Below are 23,450 nucleotides of genomic sequence, written 5' to 3'. Positions count from 1 at the left end.
GGGGAGGGGGCAGATAAGTGGTGGCAAGGAGGAGACAGCCAGGAAAGAGAGAGGCAGAAACCTGGGAGCTTGGGGCTAGAAACAGGCTGACAGCTTAGAGGTGGGGGGGTGGGGGGCGGCGGGCAGATAAGTGGTGGCAAGGAGGAAACAGTCAGGAAACAGACAAAAACCCAACTCGGGGTTTCAAAATAACAGGTTTATTAAACAGACAACACACTACACAGCCCCATGAAGTTATTGGTTCACACACGCGCACATACACATGCATTCACAATGGCAGCAGGAGAAAGAGACTCAGTGGAAGGGCTGGAGTCCAGGTGGGGAAGAGAAGCAGAGTCCAAGTCCTTGGTTGAAGAGAGGGTGGGGGGTTATAGCTACCTGTCCAGGTTGGAGAGGGGTCCTTGTCCAGTAGGTGTTGTCCAGAGCAGGGTCGCTGGCAGGGCCTCTGGGTGGATAGGTGGTGTGGTGCTGGTCCAGATGGAGAGGACATTCCAAAGAGTCAGTCTCCACTACCCCTTTTATGGGGCAGACTACCTCTGATCTCCTATGGGGAGGGCCTGTCCAGGCAAGGTCAGTCCTGTTCCAGAGGGCTCCAGGTGTTCTTACTGATGTGCAGCCTGGCACAATGATGGGTTGCCTCATCTTTTGTTTCTTGAATGCTGAGGGTGGTTCCAATGGCTGGGTCCTTGGTCCAGGTATTAGTGTTGATGGTTCGGTCATTCAGAGGGAGCTATTTTTAGACCTACTGCCACTGTCTCTCAAGTACCCTCATTCATCCCCATTCGTTCAGGAACCAAATTACATAGGAGGGGTAGTGTGAGCCGTGGGTTACACAACTGGGCCTGGGGACAGGATGGAGACTTGACAAACAAAATGGAAACTTGACATGACTTATGCTAACTTACATATGTAGGCCTAAATCATATAGCACCAGTAAAACAGTAATATAGAACAATAAAAATCAATATAAACATAATAATTATACAATATAAAGAAGGAGAAAAAACAAAACAAATACAACTTGCTACCAAAGTAAAATGGTGAAGCTTATCCTATGTCTTAGCTCATTTATACTTCTCTATAGGGAATAGAGAGGGAAAGAAAAATCAGAAGTGGTTGGGGAAGAGGTGGAAATTCATTTTAAAAGAAAAAACGAAACGAAACGGGGGGTTTTGCTACACCAGCGCCCTGTGCACTGTTGCATGTTGTTAGGTAGCAAACTAAAACACCTCGGAGGTGTTTTAGCTTGCTACGTACCAAAGTCACATAAAGGGGCATATGCCGCCATCTGTGCTAACAGCAACGACACTAAAGCAGTGCAAAAGGTCATTTAAGCCACTTTAAAGGCCATTTTTTGTGGTGTGTACAAAGGCCGTTAAAGTCTTCCCTTTGGTTTATTGAAGTGTCTTATCCTTATCAAAGAGGGGGTGGGGGGAGGCTGAAGTGTGAAGTTAAATCACTTGGCCACGCTCAGAATAAAACAGCAAGATAGTGATAGCCCAAAATAATATCTGGGAGTGCTGATGCTAGTTATCTCAAAGAGAGCGATTCAATAGTTACTACTAAGGAATGAATGTAACAGGAGGAAATGGTTGAAAATGAGAAGTTGGAAGTCAACTTGGGTGACAGCAGGGTGGATAAAAATAAAAAAAAATTAAAAACATTTTTATTTAAATCAGATTTTTTTTAATCTAATATTTATTTTTTAAGATGCTTTTAAAAATAAACTGTATAAAGACTTATAATTTAAGATATGTTAAAGTTCAAAGATATGCTCATGGAATAGGGATTATAACTTTTAATTATATACCATTTGAGACCATATATTTATGCAGCCTTTTTAGAAAAGTTTTATAAATAGGTCACAAGAAGCCATGGACTATATTAGGGGCTCAGTCTTATGGGGTTCCCAGAGGCTCCTCTATAGATTTGTAAAGATGAAAGAAACCCACTCTACCCAGTGGGACTCAGTGCTCAGTCTAGAAGATCCCATTAAGCATTTCTGTTATGCTGTTTCAGTTCTCAAACTGCACATTTGTGTCTCCAGAGATAACATCCTTGTTAACAGCAGTATGTGGAGATGAGAGATAGCAGACCTGCTACCCACCCATCAACCTTCTGATCTCTGCAAGTTTGTGTACACAGTCAAGCCCTTACCTCTCTCTAAAAGTGCAGAGTTTCAAGAACTTAAATGAATAAAGGATATTGAACAACAAGAATGCATGTTTTGTAGAAAACAGTAATTCAATTGAGGCTTTCTGACCGGTGATTTAAATTGATTTGATTTAAGTCAAATCCACCCTGGGTGACGATGATGACAAAATGAAAGAGTTCAAAATCCTAAGGGGAGGAAGGAAGGAGAGCACCAGGAAAGGTCACTGGACTTGGGGAACTGGTGGGCAGGATCCCCTGGGAGGCAAGTCTGAGTGGGGGAAGGAACCCAGGAGAGTTGGCTGCACATCAAGGAGGCTCTTTTAAGGGTGCAAGAGCAAGCTGTCCTGATGTGGTTGAAGAATGGGAAGTGCGACAGCAGACCAGCCTGGATAGAGAGGAGTCTCTTCAGTGAGTCCAACCTCAGAAAGGAATCCTACAAAAAGGGAAACTCAGTCGTAGTACTAAGAAAGAGGACAAGAGAATCATATGGGTGCGCAAGGACCATTAGGAAGGCTAAGGTACGGTTTGAGATGCAGCTGGCCAGGGATGTCAGGTAAAAAAAAAAGGATTCTCCAAGTAAGAGGAAGACCAGAGGAACCATAAGTCCCTTAGGGAATGCGGGACGGAATCTAGTTACAGATGATGCAGCGTAGGCTGAAGTATTTAATGCCTTTTTTTACTTCAGCCTTCACCAATAGGGTTAATTAGCAGGTGATGAGTGCAATTGGCAGCAAAGGTAGGGAAGGAGACAAACAGCCTAGAGTGATGACTGAACAGGTTAGGGGTTGCTTAGAGAAGCTAGATGCTCTCAAGTTATTAGGGCTGAATGGGATGCCCTTGAGGCTAGGGTACTAAAGGAATTGGCTGAAGTGATTTCGGAGCCATTGGCTCAATGTCTAGTTGGGAGGAGCTATCAAGTTGGGTTCCCTAGAGATCTGCCCTAGGTCTGGTATTTTTCAGCATCTTCATTAATGATTTGGATGACAGGCTCGAGTGCAATCTGAGCAAATTTGCAGATGACACCAAGTTGGGTGCAGTTGTAAACACTCCGGAGGGTGGGGCTAGGATCCAGAAGGATCTAGATAGATTGAAGAAATGGTCTGCGGTCAGCCAACTGAGATTCAACAAAGACAAGTGCAAAGCCCTGCACTTGGGATGGAATTGCATGCACAAGTAGAGACTGGGGAATGACTGGCTCTGCTGCAGGAGGAACAACTGGCTCGGCTGCAGGACTGCAGAGAGGGACCTGGAGGGACCTTGGCTCATATTCAACAGTGGACCATAGGTTGAATATGAACCAACAGCCTGCTCTTGTAAAAGTAGCCAGCAGCACCCTTGATTGTATTAACAGGAGTGTCACTTGCAAATCAAGGGAAGTGATGCTTTTCTGTTCAGCACTGGGGAGAACTTCCTTGGAGTACAGTGTCCAGTTTTGGGCCCCCTGCTTTAAGAAGGATGTGGACAGATTGGAAAGAGTCCAGTGGACAGCAATGAATATGAAGTAAGACTTATGAGGAAAGTTTGAAAGAAGTAGGGTTATTTAGTCTGGAGAAGAGAGAGACCGAGCAGGGATTTGATAAGTGTTCAAATAACTAAAGGATTACAGAGAACATGGAAATGGCTCTTCTCTGTGGCTGTAGGGGACAGGACTAGAAACAATGGCCTCAATCTTTAGCAGGAGACATTTGGGTTTGGAGGTTAGGAGGAACTTTCTGACTCTGAAGATGGTCACGCATTGCCACAGGCTGCCTAGAGAAGTGGTGGAATCTCCATCCTTGGAAGTTTTCAAGAGCAGGTTGGACAGACACTTGGCTGGGATGCTCTACCCTCCTATGACAAATTTCACTCCTCAAAGCATATGCAAACATTTAGGTACGTTCTCATGTGAATATTTTTCTGAAGGGGTAAGAGGTGTCTTTTGGGTTTTTTTAAGAAGTGATAAGCTAGGACAAATTTCTCTTATGTTTTCAAATGTTTGTGTGCACTTTGGAAAGCACCAATATACAATTCATTGCAAGTGCTGTAAGTAAGCAGTGTCATTTGGAGAAAGAAATACGGATTGGGGCACAGATATTGTCAAGTCAGGTCTTAGTTTGGTCACTCATGCTCTATGCTCCTGTTTCCACACCTGTAGCGGACCTTGAGGATTTGGTCACGTGCTCAGTGCTTTAAAATCAAAGTGTTTTATCAAATGAAGAAAATAGCTAATTTAGACGCAATTTTTCAGATAAATGTATAAAAGATTTCACATAGGGATAAAACTATAGCCAGGCAAAAGCAATGATGGCAGAATGGATCCTCTTTGTGAAATGTGTTTTCATGATTACAGAGCCTGTTGTGTTATTGAACAATTCTAGATAGGTGATTCTCAACCAGAGGGCCACAAGATCCTTTTAAGGGTGTCGCACTATATTAGCATTGTTGGGTGTGCAAACACTTATGCTTGATTCACAAGATAAACCCAGAGATTTCAAAAAGAAATCCAGGGTGTTAAAATCATTCTGAAATTGTGTGGGCTTCCTGAGCCTTTGCAACATGAGACTTGCTGTTTTCATAATCCAAAAATGAGTGACATGAAGAGTTGGTATTTTCCAGGGGGTTCCTTGAGCCTAATGAGGCTGAAACCCCCTGTTGTAGATAAATGAATGTACTCCACATACCTTGGGAGGGATGGAGAGCATGCACAAACTGGCTGCTTGCTATTTTCCACATTCAGCTTGAGAGGGAAGGGGTGTGCGCTGACTGATGCATGCAAGCTGCTTTAGAAGCTGGTTGGTCTGTAATTGGATGTGCCAGCTTTTGTTTTATGGGTATGTGTGGCCAAGTTGTGCTGCTTGAATGTTCAACAGTAAAGCTGTCTTGATAAACATAATTCTGTTTTTTGATGTATATTTTTATATGGTATCTTACACTCCAGGTTCATACACTTTCATTACATGAATATTAATCTAAAAACTCCTATTACTACTACTAACTAAATGTATAGAATGGTAATATGCACACTAATTCTAGGATAACTTTGTTCATCATGATGATGAACATATCTTACATTTGATGGTTCAGAAAACTTTGCAAAGTCAGCCAAAATAGAGTGCCTTTCTTTGCTGTGCAAAGTTGGCTCCCTTTCCTGGGAGATGCAAGTGGGGTTGTTCTTCCTGATTTATCACATCCAACAAACAGTGAAGTAAAGGAGTTCAGCTGTAAATCTTACGACTGTAAATTCCCAAAGCAGCAATTTGTCTGTTACCTTCACCCTTTTACAACCATATGCACGTAAAATAACACACCTTTGTATACAGTTTATGGTGGTAAATGAATCTGTGTCATGTGTGAAATGATTTGACTTGTTCAGTTCGTATTGGGAAGCTGTCAACATAAAACTGCCACAGTTAACACCTCTGCCAAAAAAAAAAAGAGGCAAGAGATGAACAGGGTAGGAAGCACCTACCTACCTCTTCGTTCCTGAACGTATTTCCAGGTCCTTTTTGACATATGTGGTGAGACAGCCTGGGGAACCTTACGCTGCCACCTGTTTATCTTTTTGATTAAAACTTTAATGTCTGGATATGTCAACCTGGCTCCCACAAGAAGTACTAAAATAACTTAATTTCTTTCAGTATTCTTTACTGTAAACTTATGAAGAAATCCATGCCTTTTATAGCATCCTTTGCAACCTACACGCTACTTTGTTTTAGAGCTTAGACTAGGGATTAATTTCCTAATTTAACAAATAACTTAAAGCCATCTCCCTCCTATGTCTAGATGTTCAGCGTTTTTAGAAAGAACAGCAAATCTTGAAGTTTTGAGTGCAACGCAGTAGTCTTGGCTTCATGAATTTTTCAAGGCACTGTAGAAATTGGGCTAAATGGATGTGCAGGGGGGTGGAGGCATTTTTGATACCAAGTTGTTACTCAGTAGAAAAAACCTAAGTGACTTCTCCTTACTGAACAGCTAATGTTATTAACCTGTCAAATTCTGCATGAGGAAGTAATGCCAATAACCTCATTTTACCTTGGAAGTTGTTTGACCTGGGGATCAGGTTGCTGCCGGTAAGGAAGCATTTTATTGTGGTCCCATGGACAGCTGTTACAAGAAGCAAGGGTTTTCTGTGCTACCTTTTATTGGACCAAATGTATGGTTGGGAGAGCATCCTGCAGCTTTCCCAGCTATGCAGATGGTCTGATAAAAGATATGACAGAAAATCCTTGCGCCTCAGACATTTCTTGGAGCATCCTGGCCGCAATACTCCCAACCCTACCTATTCTATGTATATGCACACATGCATGTATACATGTGCATGAGAGAACCACATGCTGAAATATGCTGCTTGGGAAAAGCATCTGATTGTAGATTACTACAAAACTTAGAAATCTAATCTTCTGGGTCTGTTTTTTCTGTTTGTGCACAAACACCCTGAATGTTAATGAATAGACACTAGTGGGATTAACACAGAGTTCATCGTGCAATTCATTTGAGAGAGAGAAGGAGCCCGTAGGTTGCGTTAACGGGCGGTATATATGTGTAGGCCAGAATTAGTTTTGCAACTTTAATCTGATCTCTGTCTTTAAGTATTTAATCCTTATCTGTAAAGAATTATTGAGTTTGGTTAGCTAATTGTGCTCAAGGGAAGATCTTAGACTGTGTCTTAAAATAAGCATTCATGCTTCATGTTTTTAAAGGAATAAAGCAAATAAGCAGAAATATAGATTTTGGTAGTGACGTGACATATTTTTAAGATGGCAATCATAAAGTTAGCTGCTCTTCACCTATTATAGAAAGGTAGGTTCTTTAACAGTCCCTTTTTTCAATGAATATGAAAACCAATAATAAACCAAAGACCACATACAAACTAATGGAGAAACTGGATAATAAATGATGCTCTGGAGCTGGTTGGGATTGGTCAGTGAATTGACAGATCAGTGTGTCATCTTCCTCTCACCCATTTAGTATGTGTTTATATCTTTCAGTATGTCCAAGCAGATGCTCCTACCAATAAAACATTGGCTGGGCTGGTGGTGCAGCTGCTACAGTTCCAGGAAGATGCCTTTGGAAAACATGTCACCAATCCTGCCTTCACCAAACTTCCTGTAAGTATCAGAGTGTCATGAGTGTGCTGTGTTGACAGTAGCACAGTGTCTTTTCTTGTTCATTCAGTACTTTTTCCTGCCAAATAGTGTGTTTCTACTGAGTTAGTAGACCTGTCTGCTTCTAGAGTCCTGACCATCCCTAACATGGGTAGGGTGATAAGATGTGGTTGTCCTTGTATAATATTAACTTTAAGCCTAAAATGTCCTTCTGCTTCTGTAGTGTTCAACAGTTCATTTTAGAAATATAGGTGGACTTTGAATTTCAGCTGGCAGAGCAATGCTGGTAAAAAATCAAATTTGAGGATGTAGCTATATATTTGCCAGGGTTTTATTTCATCAGAGATACCCACACCCAGGAGTACTTTGAATTTCAGTGAGAACTTTTCATCAGATTCCATAGTTTGTTCTTTAAAATTTCCACTGAGCTTTAAGTGGACAGTTTGTGTTTATTTATATGGATGCCACCAATCTAAAAGTGACTTTTCTATTCAGGAATTGTTTCCCCTGCTACTGTTACAGTCGTCACAAAAATGATCTGGAATAATATTTTGAGAGCTGTCAGGAACAATTAATGTTGTTTGGTCTTATTGCCAGCTTGGTAAAATGTATCTGGATATTCCAACTGGAGATTAGCGTCTCGTTGAGAGAGGTGCTCTGTACATATGGAACAGCGGAAGAGTTCCAGTCTCAAAGATCTTATGGTCAAATGTGATGAGAGATGACAGGTGGGCACATTAAGTGGGAAGGACATGGTAATAGAGGATTGTTTGTGAAGGCAGCAGTGATAGCAACCCCACTGCCTCGGGCATCCAGTCCAGAGATTTAAACTAATCTCCTCGGGGCCCAGGATGGCTTACTGTATGGAGCTGTAATGTCTCGCACCCCTCAGTGAGGGATCTGTTAAGAATTTTAGCTGTTTGAGTAGGCACAAATACAGTAGCCTGTTGTTGAATGAATTGATGAGAACAACAAAATGACAGTCATCACACATTTGCTGTTCTTCTAATTATTAAAATATATTAAATGTATAACACTACAAGGCATTAAATTAACCCTGTAACAGCATTTTAGCAATTCTACATGCCTCCTACTGCAATAAAATCTCTGTCTTGAATAAATTGTTCTTTTCACTTCAAATTATATAATGGAAACTTACCACAGAACTCTTAGCAAGAATCCAGATTGCCATAGATAAACCATGCAGAGAAGACTTCCATTTTGAACAGTATGAATCTCACAATCATTTCCTAATGTTCAATAAAGAAGGCACAACCTTATTATAAGAAACTCTGTTTATAATCTCTTCCTCCTTTAGCAATCCCAAAAGCAGGAAGCCATTTTTTCATTATGATAATGGAGCAAATTAACTAACCTTATAGCAAACATCCTCTTTTAGTGCACTTTTCTCTTCTGTCTCATGGGGGTTTTGTTATAATGAGCTTGTACTACAGTATGAAAAATACTCAGTCCCTTTTTGGGTTGTGAAATACAATACATGTGCTATACTCTTCACCTGCTTTGCAGTTGTATAATTAAAATTGGTTTTGCCCATATAACTTTACATTTTGTTAAAACATAGACTTATGCTAGGTTGGAAATGCATGCTTTCTTAAAAAAAAAAAAGGGGGGGGGGGTCTGTGACTTGGTCACGGGGTCAAGACAATTGGTTTGTTAATGAAAAATAAATTAATAGAATAAATGATCTTGGAAACCCTAGAACATCTTAATATATTCAGATTTCTTATATGACTATGAGGAAGGACCACACAATCTCTAACCAGTGTAGTATCGAAGCTGCATAGTCTTGGGGATGTTGCAGTGTCTAAAATAAATGAAATGTAAATATTGAATAAGACCTCTCCCAGTTGTGGAACACTGCATCTAAGCTAAAATGTTACTTCCTGCTAAGCTAGAAAACCCACCTAGGTGAGGCAGAGGAAATGACTTCTTACTTGGCTAAGATGAAGATAAAATTATGCAGATTCTGCTCTTCTTGGCGCCACATCTTGTATAAGTTTGAGAACAGAGCTTGGCTTTAAATTGATGGTTAAACATGCTAAGAAAAGGGCTGTTTTAAATGTTGGAATGTGTTGCTGCTTCACGTGAAGGTGGCTTGCTGCTGCTTGACTGGTAAAGACTGATTTTTATCTCATTGGTACAAAATGGACTGGTTTTGTCACAAACCTAGTTTATTCCTTTAATGGGTTATAACTATGGATCAACACAAAGGGGAATATTATTTTGGTAATAATGTCTTGGCATTTTTATCAAATGACAGGCTGTTTTCCCTATGCATCTTTTCCTCCTCTTAGTGTTACATGCACAAAGGATTAGTTAATGTATGAAGCTAGTAGGAGGTATCCCAGAGTTTCTATCCTAGGGGAAACTTAGGCAGATGAGTTGCAACTTGTCCACAACTCCAGTTACCGTCAGTAAGGCAGCTTGAGAGTCCCATTTCTCAGGCCTGCGTTCAAACCACTGGCTCGTCCTGGCTGTGGAAACATTTGGATTTCTTTGTTAGGCTTGCACACAGAGGAGAGAGTGCTTCAAATTTAAGACTGGGAAGGACCTAACGACCATTAGATTCAGTCCCTGGTGTACCCAGGCCACCTTTTTTCCCACTAAAGTCATGCCGTTGTCCACTCTAGCTCCTTTCAAAGACCACAGCTACAAATCCCCTTATGAAAAGAAAACCAAAAATGCCTCAGAGCATGACTTGCACAAAAAGCGATGGTGGCAAGGGTCCCATCAGTGTCCTGTCACTGAAACGCAGGGAAATATTTTGGTTAATGTCTTTGGAGGCTGTGAGGAAGAGGCTACATGCTACAGAGGGAGGCAAAAACTCATTCGCTGCTTGCCAGTCTGACATGCTGGAAAAAATCATTTTTGATCCCTATTCTGCCACCTGGTTTTATCCTGAGCAAAACCTCTTCCTCCAGCTGGGTACCTGAGGTGTAAGGTTCGAGTGTCAGTGGGGCATAGTTTATACCTTACTTATCATGAATTTGGAATATGAGGGAGAAACTGGTATAGACTAAAAGGTAGCTGCTGGTTTTGCATGTGTACATTTAGTTTTGTAACACGTGATTATGCTGCTGGTTTTGGATCCTAATTTTGAAAACCTGGTCCTGACTGATAAATCTAATTCAAGAGCTTTTCTGTAAAGATTGAATTAGCCAGAGCCCTTGCTTCCAGGTTTCTCCTTCCTACTGAGACATGAATGGTCCAAGCAGGATGGAGCATGTGCCATGTACCCTGTCGACTGCTGTGCGCCTCCTCCTAAAGGTAGCTACTGACCTGGAACCTTTTTCTTTAGTCAGTTCCTTCATTGCCAGCAGAACTTGCACCTTTACTGGTTTAGCTTTTTTGCATGGTTTCAGAGCTGTTGTACGTGCATGTTAGTAATGGTCTGGTTTTCCAGGTAGGTCCTTTTCTCTTGATGACGTTTGTGAGGGACAGTCTCCTGCCTGAGCATGGGTCAGCATGTTGGCACTCGTGTGCTCTGGTCACACGATTTGATAATACACTGGCATGTGGCTATCCTCATCACCATTGGAGTTGCAGTGGCTGGCAGCTGCTTCACCGTCTTTGTGCTAGCTATGTAATACCTTGGTGCTAGTGTTGGAGCAGATGAGCTATACAGAGTCCTGCTTCCTGCTGGAGATGGGGACACTGGTTCTGGTTGCCACTATCTCCATGATCACCTAGCCAAATCTCTAGTGGCCGTTTTGTGAGGGTACCTCACATCTGGCCTCCAGGAATTCTCTTGCCCTACATTGAGACTGGTCACAACTAGTACCTGTACCTGTACCGCGGGTGTTGGGGGGCAGGGGCTATCGGCCCCATGCTGTTAATGGATACATTGATATAGTGAGTCCAATGTCAGGCCTTCAGCCAGTGGCAGAGGCAGAAAGAAAACCCAGCTGTCCTAACTCCTTTTGTCCTGCTCTGAGACAACAAAGGCCCCTTTATTTTTTTTCTAAATAAGAGTAGGATTGGACTACTGTAGGCAAATGAGTTGGCAGGTGTGTGCAGCAGCTTTGAAACCTTTCTTTACCTTTTTTGTTTCCTCTGCAGTACCAAACAGATGGTAGACCAAGAGCAGCCCTTCCCCCCATCCTTATCCCTAATTAAGTGCTTGCAGAAGTCTTGTTTACATTGTTCGTAGGCCAGGATAATTCAGTCTCTCTCCAAATACCTCTGAAATCTATTAGCAATTTTAGTCTTAATATACAAAGCGCTTCATTTTAGTTCCCATACGAACGCATGAGATACAGAAAGCTTGTCAGTAAAGTGAAGAAACATTCTCTTTCTAGCTTGGCATCAGCCCTGCTTTGCCAGATGCTCCCTGAGTGTCACACAGCCCTTTGTAAAGGAAAATGACCCCTTTTGCTCTAAACAGTTGGGCAGAAATGAGGTCTGAAATGCTCCCAACACAAACTGTGATCCGATAGCTGTCCTACCACTATGGCCTTTTCAACTTGGCCCCCAGAAGTCAGCTGCTCATAAAACGCCAGTCTAAGGAAGGTTGGTCAGAAGATAGTTGTTTCATGAAGATGTGAAACTTTGAATTTTCTGTAGTAAAACAAGGAACGGATTGAGCAGTCGGCACAGTGGTGGCTTGGGTACTGTGCTTGAAAAGTGGAGGCAGTTCTTGCTCCAAAGAATATTCCTTTTTTTACAGAGTAAGAGTAGCATGAGTAGGAGAGATTGAGAGCACCTCCTCCACAGTGGAGGGCGAGTGCGGTCTGTGGGTAAATGAGATCTGCAGATTAATGAATCTCTCACTCTTGGGCGAGTGCCCTAACAACTAGGTTGTTGAGTGAAAGGGGGTGAGCACTCCTGTGGTTTTGTCATTTAAGGGCTAAGTACAGACAGTCAGAAAGCCTGAAGCTGAATCAGTTTAATCTCTGCAGGTTAGTCTAAGCTGCATGGGTTGAACCAATAAAGCAAGGGAACAGACATTCGCTTTTGATTCCGGAAATGCAGCCACATGCCTGCAGTGGCCCAGGCCAGAAGCCAGGGGCTGCTAGAGCACACCATCCTGTTTGCTGGAGCAGACAGCTTGGGCCAAGGCTAGCCTGCCCACCCTGGGGGAATGTTTGCAGGGGAGGTGCAAAGCATCCTGGGATGCTGGGGGACTGTGAGTTAACTTGAATCTGGAGGGGATCTGGGACAGAAGTTCAGTAAACCGATTTAACCTAAATCAGTTGTCTGATGCTGCATCCAGCCAGGTCTATCTTTAACTGGTTTCGGGCATTTTGAAAGTGGTTTATGTGCACCGAACTTCTGTTTTGTTACAGATTAGAATCGGTTTCTGATCACTTATACCAGTTTGTGTCATTTCTGTCCCTAGCCAAGATGCCCAGACTGGGATGTCACCGTTGTAGCAAAAGACAACCAAAATACTTGTGTCGGTTTGATCTGAACTTCTCTCTTTTCTTTTCTTTTTCCCAGTTTGGCCCCAAATAGCAAACTGTTTACGCAGGCTTGTGTGAATATGCTAGGTGTGAACTCTCTGCACGTGTCGCCTGGCTCTGGAGGGTGAGGAGGCGCATGCTTTGTAGTGGGCATGTTGGGAGTTGCTGACCCAGAGGATCTACTACGACTTGACTTCTCGTGGCTTCTATTCCAGTGTTTAGGGGAGGAGGTGCTTTAGCGGGTCAGTTTTCCTGCCCTGTCGCCCTCTTCCATACCCATTTCTTTCCCCATGTCCTCTCTAATAAATCCCCCAGACCACAGCCCTGTCTCCTACCTTCCATCCTCTTTGTTCCTTCTCTTATGTTTAGGTGCCAGCAGTGGAAACACTGGGAGTACAGGAGACCGTTTCCCTGCATGTGGCTCTGTGGCCTGGCACAAAGCAGGATATCATGGTGTGCTTAAAGGATAACTTGAGATCCTTGACACAGGACTGACATGCTGACCTGCTCAGGGATCTCAAAATATTTCTTTCCTGTGGGGGGGATGCTTTTAATACTGAAATGCAGGGTGTATTCTGCTGTAAGCTTATACACGGAGGGGAGGTAGGTATGGCTTGAATTGCAACTGAGCTCTTTCTTGCGCTTTAAGCAAGTAAATAATGCAACATAAACAAGTAAATAGCAAGTAAATAATATAACGAGTTCTTCTGTTGCAGCATTTCTCTAACGTTAGTCAGAGACGAGCATCAAGGGAATATAGATTCTTGTGGAAGCAAGTCTAGATGATTGATTTGCCTCATTTTATCATCCCTGTATTTGGAGAGAATTCTATTTTTGTGTCTGAAGCTTGCTTAAGAAAGGAGATACATTTTAAAACCAAACCTTCTGGTGTATAACCAGGTTTCTTTGCAGGTAAAACTCACCTTTGGAAAATTACTAAAAGGCAGCCTAAGTTGTTTGCCACTTTTTAAGTTTATCAGAGCAGTTTATCAGAGCAGTAAGCTCTGTTGTTTGGGTTGGAAATGAGAAATTTTGCATCATAGTTAATAAAGGTAGGCCCACCTGTTATGTGTAAACAGCCTTTCATTACTTAAATGAGATTAATTTGAAGTTTATGACAAATAATGTTACAGGTGAGATCTGAAGATTGCCTCTCACAGTCAGGAATTGCAGAATGCAAACTTCCCTCCATCATCTAGGGCTGCTGTTTATAGATAGCTTCAGGCTGCCCAAACTGCCGCCTTATATCCTGTAAATAGCTTTTTAAATGGGTTAGCTCCTAAAAGCTGTCACTGTGTATTGCTCCAAATGATAACACCTGTGCCAACATTTTAACTATAATTGTCTTATTGTTTTTAAAAACAGTTAAATGGAATGGTCTTGTCTGTGAGCGTAAGTCTGACCGTTTGAAGTCTTGGCCCGTAATTGAACTTTCTAAATGTCTGCCCTTTCTTGCTTTTCCAGACAGAGATGTTTGCTTCTCCCAGATATGGATGTTAAACTGTCTAGTAATCCTCATAAATAAGGTTACACTCTGAAGCATGCTTTCCAATTTCAAATGAGACTGACAAAAACTCTGGAAAGTCAGCTGTAGAAAATGGTCTTACATGAAACGGAGGGACTGGATTAAATGGGGGTCTGACGGACCCTTTCGGTCTCTTCATTGCTGCAATTCTAGCCTCAATTCTGTATTTCTATCTAAAATGTCATTCTGCACAGTGTGTTGTGCACAGTATGTTCAGCTTGGTGGTGGAATGGTGCTTACATTTCTGGCCTAAAAGGAGTTGGATTTAGTTGGAGTGAGCCTGTAAGAGAACTTTTTCCTGAACTTTGCAAACTAAACTTTTTTTTCAAAAAAAAAAAAAAAAAAAAAAAAAGCAGCCTGCTGTCCACAGTCCTGCTTCTGAAGCGAAGCACAGCAGCTTAATTCTTTTCACTGTGGCAGTTGGTTTACATCTGCTTGCATTTCCGAGGATCCCGCTTTAGGAAAACAGCTGGAATGTTTTAAGTGAATGCTGAGCTTCCCTGTCTCCCAGTCAGGGGGGACGAAGGCCAAAACTCTGGGTTTTTTATAGTATTGGAGGAATCTTGCACCAGGCTGCTGGTGTTATGGCAGTATGATAGACCGTGTTAGGTAAAGCATAGGATGCAACTGATCTTTGTGTGTAGACTCAAACTTTACTTCTGAAATGACATTAATTTAGCCTTTTATAAGGAGTGAAGAGTAAAGCCTTTATAAAGCAAGGTCCAGGTAAGAACTTTATTTCTGTCCTATATGAGAGTAGTGTATGCAATGTTTTGTTGCATGAAAGTGAGTGTTTTACTGTTACATCTTTCTCATTTTTTCTTTGTTTCTAGGCAAAGTGCTTCCTGGATTTCAAAGCTGGAGGCACGTTATGTCACGTTCTTGGTGCTGCTTACAAGTATAAGAATGAACAAGGATGGTAAGCTGCTGTTTCATAGTTTCATAGTTTCAGGGTCGGAAGGGACCTAATAGATCTTCTAGCCCGCCCCCCCGCCAGGGCGGGAGAACAACAAAAAAACCCCTAAAAACAAAAACAGGACTCAAATGAGTCCAGCCAGGTAAGTATCCAGCCTCTTCTTAAAGATCCCCAGGGTAGGGGCCAGCACCACCTCCCTTGGAAGTTGGTTCCAGCTCCTAGCCGCCCTAACTGTGAAGTAATTTTTTCGGATGTCCAATCTGTACCTCCTCTCCATCAACTTGTGCCCATTATTCCTTGTTATGCCAGCAGGGGCTAGGGGAAACAGCGTCTCCCCCAAACCCTTCTGGTTCCCCCTAGTGAGTTTATAGACGGTCACCAGGTCCCCCCTCAGCCTTCTCTTGTGGAGGCTGAATAGGTTCAAGTCCCGCAGTCTCTAACTGTAGGGTCTGCCCTGTTGTCCCCAGATCATGCGGGTGGCCCTCCTCTGGACCCTCTCCATGTTGTCCACATCCCTCCTGAAATGGGGCGCACAGAACTGGACACAATACTCCAGCTGCGGCCTGACCAGCGTCGCATAGAGGGGGAGGATCACCTCCCTGGCTCTACTCGAGATGCACCTGTGGATGCACGACAAGGTCCGGTTAGCCCTGCCAGCCATGACCTCGCATTGTCGGCCCATGTTCATCTTGGAGTCAATAATGACACCAAGATCCCTTTCCGCCTCCGTGCTCTCAAGTAGGGAGTTCCCCATCGTATAAGTGTGCTGCTGGTTCCTACTACCCAAGTGCAGCACCCTGCACTTGTCCGTATTGAAACGCATCCTGTTCCTGTCTGCCCACCCCTGTAACCTATCCAGATCCTTCTGCAATCTCTCTCTCCCTGCTAGCGTGCTCACCTCCCCCCAAATTTTGGTGTCATCAGCGAATTTAAACAGGTTGCTCTCCACCCCAACATCAAGATCACTGATGAAGAAATTGAACAGCGCAGGGCCCAGGACCGAGCCCTGGGGGACTCCCTACCCACCTCCCCCCAAGTCGAATATGATCCATCCACCACCACCCTCTGAGTGCGACCCTTCAGCCAATCTGCAATCCATGTGTGTTTAAGAAAAATGCAAAATCTCCAACTGAGGATGAAAATATAGTAAATATAAAAGCGGTGGCAACTCAGAATGATGGCAGAGGGTTTTTTCCATTTAGTTTTAGTTTCTCTTCTTTTTTCAGGTAAGCGTTGAATTATTCCTGGAGCAGGAAGCCATCCAACCAGCCTCGAGTAAATCAAGGCTGTGTTACAAAAATAGCTGTACCAAAACATTGTTTTAGTGTGGATTTTACCATGTCTTTTAAATTTGTTAGCAGAGCATGAAATGACAAGAAGCTGCCATGAATTGAATTGCTTTAAAAACCTTCCTCTCTTCCAGCATTGCTAAAACTTGGTATGGGGTATCTGGCAGGGATCTATGGAATGATACTTTTCTTTTTTTCTTGCTACCTCCTGAGCTTTTAATGGTAAAGCAGCTCAAGTAACTTTCACACAGTAACTATTCTTTTAATTTTTCTTCTTCCAGCAAACTTACTTCCCAGTTGCTGAAATCTTAGTGAAAGCAAAGCTCTGGCACTTTTCCATCTCTTTTCCTGCTGCTTCCTCAAACTAGTGTGTGGTGTTACTCTTGTCCATGTAAAGCGGGGAGGGAAACAGCACTGGAAAAATCAGCTTTGAGGCTCAGACTTTTTGAGACTGAGATGTTTCCTCACTGACTTGACTCAATGATATTGTGTGCAGTTTTATCTCAGATGTGATTCTTCGAGGTTTTTAATGGTACTTGTCTTTCTGTTTTTGAATGATCTGGCTTGGAGAACTACCTTTCTTGGTTTTGCTAGCCCAGAAATGGCAGGAAAAGGCACTTAAATTGTGCAAATGGACATGTTTTGTATATCTTTGTAATTCAAGTTGCTTTCTAAAACACGTTGCTCAGATTTAGTGGCAAGAAATTGTTTAAATCAAGGACAGTGATTTTTGTATTTACTGTGACATTCCCACTTGAAAATTGACTGTAGACCCCAATTAAATGCAAGGGTGAATGTTTTGAGTGCACTGTGTGTGGAGTAGTAAATCTCTCTTCCTCATCCTTCTCTGCCATATATACCTAGCTCAGAAAAGTACAGTAGTGGATTTGAGCTGTGCCACTTGCACTTCCAGCTAACAGGCTAGTGAACACAATGGGAAATGTTTAGAGACATGACGGTCTGTTTGCCTGTGCTCCCACTGTTCCCGTCTCATCAGTTGCTGATACAAACCTGAGCCATGTCTCCAGCAGCTGAGCTGCATTTATTTAATTGCTATTCTGTCTGATCCCAGTGGAGGCCAAAGTAATATAGTTAATTGGCTACCCGCCCTTGCTGATCATGTTGGCTATCTTCAGTCTTAGTTTGCTGATAACAGGTCACACGATCTCTGCAATTTTTTTCTCTTATATGAGGACTTTTTTTTTAAGGGAAGCAGAAGTACAACATTGGGGCTGAAATATTGAACATGTGTTCATAATTCTACATTCACGTGCAGCAACTGCACAAAACTGTCTTGTATTAATGCTCTATTAACGTAAAGCATCATTTTTGTCTCATTCTGTAAACTATATTCTTCACTTACAGGCGGAGGTTTGATCTGCAGAACCCATCCCGAATGGATCGTAATGTGGAGATGTTCATTAACATTGAGAAGATGCTAGTGCAGGCAAGAAACTTATTGCTACAAACATTTTGTTTAGTTTCTCAATATATTTCATCCCCCCTGGGGTTGTGGTTCAGTGTCTTTTGGATGCCTCAGGTGACCTTTGGTGACACTCATGAGAATCCCAAGCTGTGTCTTTGCAGAAAAGTTTCTCTCTAATTCTTAATCTGTTCCTGTGATCTCATTTAGAAATTTTCATTAATTAGTGAGGTAGAGCTAGAGGAAACACTTATCTGCAGGGAAACTGCTCAAAATCCATTTTAAATTGGGGGCTAATTTTTCTTTAAGATAAAATTGAGGATCTGTGCAATCCTTTTTCTAGAGTCAAATGCCAGAGTATGAGGATTTAAGAAATAATGTGGTCAAAATCTGTTAAATGGGTCTGTTCTTGCAAAAGGTAGACTACTTATGTGAAAGGAAAATGTTATTTAGGTAAATTTTACTGTTGAGAAGTGCTGGGTTATCAGCAGAGGAAATGGAAGAGTAGCACTGGAAACATCAGCAGCCCAGCTCATTCCAACTCTTGGATTGAGCAGATAGTTTGCTTGTCCGTTCAGTCATTGGCTCCTCTTCAAACTGCCCCAAAGGATCCAGTTTCTGATTCTCTCTACTATGATCTGAACTGAGACTTGCAACTTGCTTTGTCTGAGCCACTGAATAGCTACCAGAAAGTAGCTGTTAAACTTGAGGCTATGTGGGTAGTCAAATTTTGGCTATTAGCCTGGAGGTGGAATAAATAGTATTCTACCACTAATCCCTTGTGCTGTGCAACAGATAGATACCATGCCCACCACTCGAGGAGGACAAATTAAAATGTTAGTTTATTAGTACCACTGAGGATAATGCCATGATAATCGTGTAGGCATACTTTTCAAGTATTTTGGTAAAACCAAGAATGGGAGGAAAGGAATCCAAAATGTGACAGTATTCTTTAGTTTTTACTGATATTTTATTTATATCTTTATATCATTTGTTTCACTGTGATTCTACAGAGATAAGTAAACATTCCCTTTAAGTAAATGCTTATTTAATATGGTTATTATCGCTGTCCTCAGTAGTATAGGAACCAGTACACGTTAGTACAGCAGGGTTAGACTCTAATCAGGGCTTTATTAAAGATGCTTAACAGTGCTGCTGTAAATGGAAAGTTAGGACCTGATCCAAAATGCACTGAAGCTAACAAAAAGATGCTTGGAACTTCACTAGGCTTTGAATTGAGCTGTTAAATGCAAGAGCAAGCCAGTTCACGTGACAAGAGACTCATGATGAAGTTAAGCAGCAGTGTTTAGTAGATGAATTCCTGATGGATTCATATGTGTAGTCTATGAATGCTGGATTTAAAGTTCTCTCTTTCTCCTCTAGAATAATTGTTTGAGCAGACCAATCATCTACCTCATTCCAGATATAGAGCTGAAGTTGGCTAACAAGCTAAAGGATATTGTCAAACGTCACCAGGTAACGGATATAAAGCTCACGCAAGTCTTTGTGGTGGTGTTTTTACTTTTTGTGTGTTTGCAGCCATTGTTGTAAGGGGGACCTGTAGGTATCATCCTAGAACTGTGCACCGAAGAATAAAACAGGATAGAGATGGGAGTGTTCTGGGGAAAGGAGTACACATGGGGGTCAGGAGGCCTGGATTCTGTCCCTGGTTGTCTTGGAGTTCTGGGGGTCCTTATGCATGTCACAAAGGCACTTTGTTTCCCCGTCTATCAAATTGCAGTAACACCTCATGCGTAGGGAGTCTGACCACTTCACTTGTTCATATTACATTCAAACCCTTTGAAATCTGGAGTGTCCCCTAAAAGTGTGAACTCTGAGTATAGTACTTGCATTGCCTGCAGCAGTTTTTTTCAGCCAAGTAGATGCTGCCTGAGGCAGGAGCTGACAACCTATCCAAACTTTAGACTTAGAGTTGGAGAAGCTAAACCTTTAGGCCAGAGGTGCTCTGATTTAAGAGGACCCTGCCCAAACAGTTAAAATAGAATCATAGAAAATGAGGGTTGGAAAGAACCTCGGATGATCAACTAGTCCAACCCCCTGCTCAGAGCAGGACCAGCCCCAACTACATCATCCCATAGCCGGGTCTTAAAAACCTCCAAGGATGGAGATCTCACCACCTGTCTGGGTAACTTGTTCCAGTGCTTTACTACCTTCCTTGTGAGAGTTTTTTTCTAATATCCAACCTCAACTTCCCTTGCTGCAGCTTGAGCCCATTGCTCCTTGTCCTGTCATCCGCCCCCACTGAGAACAGTTCAGCTCCATCCTCTTTGTAACCCCCCTGCGAGGAGCTGAAGGCTGCTATTAAATGCCTCCCTCAGTCTTCTCTTCTCCAGACTAAATAAGCCCAGTTCCCTCAGCCTTTCCTCACAAGTCATGTGCCCCAGCCCCTGAACCATTTTCATTTCCCTCTGCTGGACTGTTTCCAGTGTGTCCACATCCTTTCTGTAGTGGGCCCAAAACTGAACACATGACTCCAGATGTAGCCTCACCAGTGCTGAACAGAGGGGAAGAATCGCTTCCCTCAATCTGTTGGCAACACTCCTAATGTAGCCCAGTATGCCATTAGCCTTCTCGGCAACAAGGGCACACTGCTGGCTGCTATTGAGCTTCCTGTCCACTGTCACCCCCAAGTCATTTTCTGCAGAGCTGCTGCTTGGCCAGTCATCCCCCAGCCGGTACTGGTGCATGGGATTATTCCATCCCAAATACAGGACGTTGCACTTGTTTTTATTCAACCGCATGAGATTTCTTTTGGCCCAATCCTCCAATTTCTTTAGTTCTCTCTGAATCCTAGCCCTCCCTTCCAGTGTATCTTGTACTCCTCCCAGTTTGGTGTCAACTGCAGCCTTGCTGAGGGTGCAGTGCATCCCATCTTCCAGGTCACTGATGAAGATATTGAACAAAACTGGCTCCAGGACCACCTCCTGGTGCACTCCACTTGATACTGGCTACAAACTAGACATTGAGCAATAGCTTTGTTACCCTGTGACCCTGACAATCCAGCCAGTTTTCTCTCCACCTTTCAGTCCATTCATCCAATCCATACTTCCTTAGCTTGCTTATATGTATGTTGTGGGAGACCATAGAAAAAACATTGATAAAGTCAAGGTATATCACATCTACTCCCTGCATCCACAGAGCCTGTCATCTCATCATAGAATGCAGTCAGGTTGGTCAGGCATGACTTGCCCTTGGTGAATCATGTTGACTATTCCTAATTACCTTCATCTCCTTCAAGTGTTTAGAAATAGATTCCTCGGGGACTTGCTCCATAATTTTTCCAGGTACTGAGGTGAGGCTGACCTGTCCATTGTTCCCCAGATCCTCCTTTCTTTTCTTAAAGATGGGCATTATATTTACCCTTTTCCAGCTGTCTGGCACCTGTCCCCATCACCATGAGTTTTCAAAGATAATGGCCAGTGGCTCTGCAGTTCCATTGGCCAACCCCCTTAGCACCCTTGGGTGCATTGCGCCTCACCCCATGTACTTTTACACTTCCCACTTTTCTAAATAGTCCCTTACCTGTTAATGTAAAAGAAATATTAAGTTAACCTGAAGCCTTGCTTGGGTCCAGTGTACATGGCAAAGCAGTGCTGGCAGAACTTCAGTGCATTCATACTCAGACAGGTGGGTAAAAATCAGTGGGGTTTTTTTTTATTTATTTAGATCAGATTTTTTTCAATTTAATCATATTTTTGATTTTTTTAAAGATGCTTTTAACCCCCCCCATAAAGATGGTTTTAATTTAAGATTTATTAAAGCTCAAAGATATCATAGAATAGGGATTATAACTTCTAGTTATATACTATTTGAGACAATATATTCATGTAACCTTTTTAGAAAAGTTTTATAAGTTGGTCACAAGAGGCCATGGACTATGTTAAGGGCCCAATCGTATGGAGTTCCCAGAGGCTCCTCTCTAGATTAGTAAAGAAAACCACTCTACCCAATGAGACTTGGTGCTCAGTCTAAAAGATCCCATTAAGCATCTCTCTGATGGTTTGTTTCAGTTCTCAGACTGTGGATGTCTCTCTCTCTCGAGAGAACATCCTTGTTAACCAACACTATATGGAGGTGAGAGCCAACAGACCGGATTACCCACCTGTCAGCTCTCTTGTAGGGATATGTTTGAGTATAGCCTCTCCATTGATTTGAGATCTAGACAGGAAAACCTATCATGGCAGCAGGCTTGCCAGGCTGTAAAAGAGAGAAGTGATCAAAGATGAAAGGAAATCTAGAAGAAAGTGAAGAAAGCCCCAAGCTAATAACATGGCTGCGCTGCTCATTTGGTGTTCTTCAAATACAGCATGGCAAAAACATCCCCCAAATATCCATGATTAATCTAGTGAAGTGGAGATAGTTCACCTCCCAGTGACTTCACAAGTATCTGCTTTGTTAAATAAAATAACCATATCATAATTCAGTTTTCTGATGTAGCTACAAAATTAAGCTGAAAACATATCAGAATTACTGCTTTAAAATGTATAGTGTGCTTTCTAAAAATGAAACCTACACCTGTCTCTGAGTTATGAATAATGTGTGTTAAGGTTATATCAAACAACAAGAATGCACTTTTTGTAGAAAACAGTGATAAAATTGAGGCTTTCTGACCAATGATTTAAGTCAAACCCACCCTGCTCAAAGCCTCTCTCTGGTGGCAGGGCAGAGATGCTGGGCAGGGAGTTGCTGTATTGTCTTGGTTTGTGGAATAGTTTCTGTTGACAACTGGGTGACGGTCCCTAGAGATACTCCCGCGCCGTCAGCCAGGTGCTGCTGTCCTGGTGGGCTTGTTCCTCGGGTGGCCCAGCTGTTGTAGCGAAGCCTTGCAGAGGTGCCAGGAGCATGTGGGTCTGGCAGTACTGGCCCATGGTGAAACTTTTTATTGCCAGGCCAGGTATGTGTGGACGTAGTCTAGCTTTGGGCACTTGTTCTCGGTCTTGTGCTGAATAGGTGATTCTTGACTTTTCAGACAATCAGCAGATTCGCAGGAAAATTTAGCATTGGCCCTTTTTATAATGTTTAAATAATAGCTTGAATCAGACTAATAGCTTTTTCCCTGTTCTGCAATAAAAGCTCCTTTCATTTTTTGCTGGTGTTTTGGAAGAAGTGTTCTTTAAATCTACTCTGTTAAGCTCTTAATCTTACATTTTATTGCTTATGTTGGCTGAGTTTTAAACAAGTCATTTAAATAATGTCATTTATAAGCGACATAAAAAGAAAGTTTGAAGTCTTTGACAGGGTGATCCAGCAAGTTAAGGACACTGTTTTTCAAGGACTTGCAGTGTGACTGACTGAAATAAAAGGGATTGTTTTTAATAGCCTATAACTGCCTCTAGAACTTGTTGCCAGGGGATATTATTGAACCAAACGCCTCCAAAGGTAAAATAAAAAGGTTTCTGTGTTCTCTGTGTTTGTGCGCTTGCACTAGCTATAATAAGTCCTGGGTCAATTAGTCCTCATGCAGATACCATCTGGTGATCTAGTTATAGTGTCAGAGAAAAATTTAATATCCTTTTCCTCAGAGACATAGTACATAACGGTCCTTGTAGCTGTCCAAGCAGCATGCAGCTCTTTTCGTCGTTGTGCAAGTTACTTGTCAGGCCAGTGACCTAAGG

The 23,450-nt window shown here is 42.4% G+C and overlaps 1 protein-coding gene across 1 annotated transcript in view; it reads left to right on the top strand.

Moving 5' to 3' along the window:
* Positions 1-23,450, top strand: part of SMARCC1 (SWI/SNF related, matrix associated, actin dependent regulator of chromatin subfamily c member 1) — a gene marked incomplete at its 5' end in the record, with an annotated part of 138,659 nt that overhangs the window by 7,996 nt on the left and 107,213 nt on the right. The window contains 4 exons of the mRNA XM_006035676.3: positions 7,122-7,241; positions 15,020-15,105; positions 17,757-17,838; positions 19,198-19,290. Coding sequence (XP_006035738.2) covers positions 7,122-7,241; positions 15,020-15,105; positions 17,757-17,838; positions 19,198-19,290 — 381 coding nt within the window. The remainder of the gene's footprint in view (positions 1-7,121; positions 7,242-15,019; positions 15,106-17,756; positions 17,839-19,197; positions 19,291-23,450) is intronic.

The sequence above is a fragment of the Alligator sinensis genome, unplaced genomic scaffold (assembly GCF_000455745.1).
Source record: "Alligator sinensis unplaced genomic scaffold, ASM45574v1 scaffold1296_1, whole genome shotgun sequence".
NCBI lineage: Eukaryota > Metazoa > Chordata > Crocodylia > Alligatoridae > Alligator > Alligator sinensis.
The sequence above is the reverse complement of the archived record's forward strand: the minus strand, read 5'-3'. Positions and strand labels throughout refer to the sequence as shown.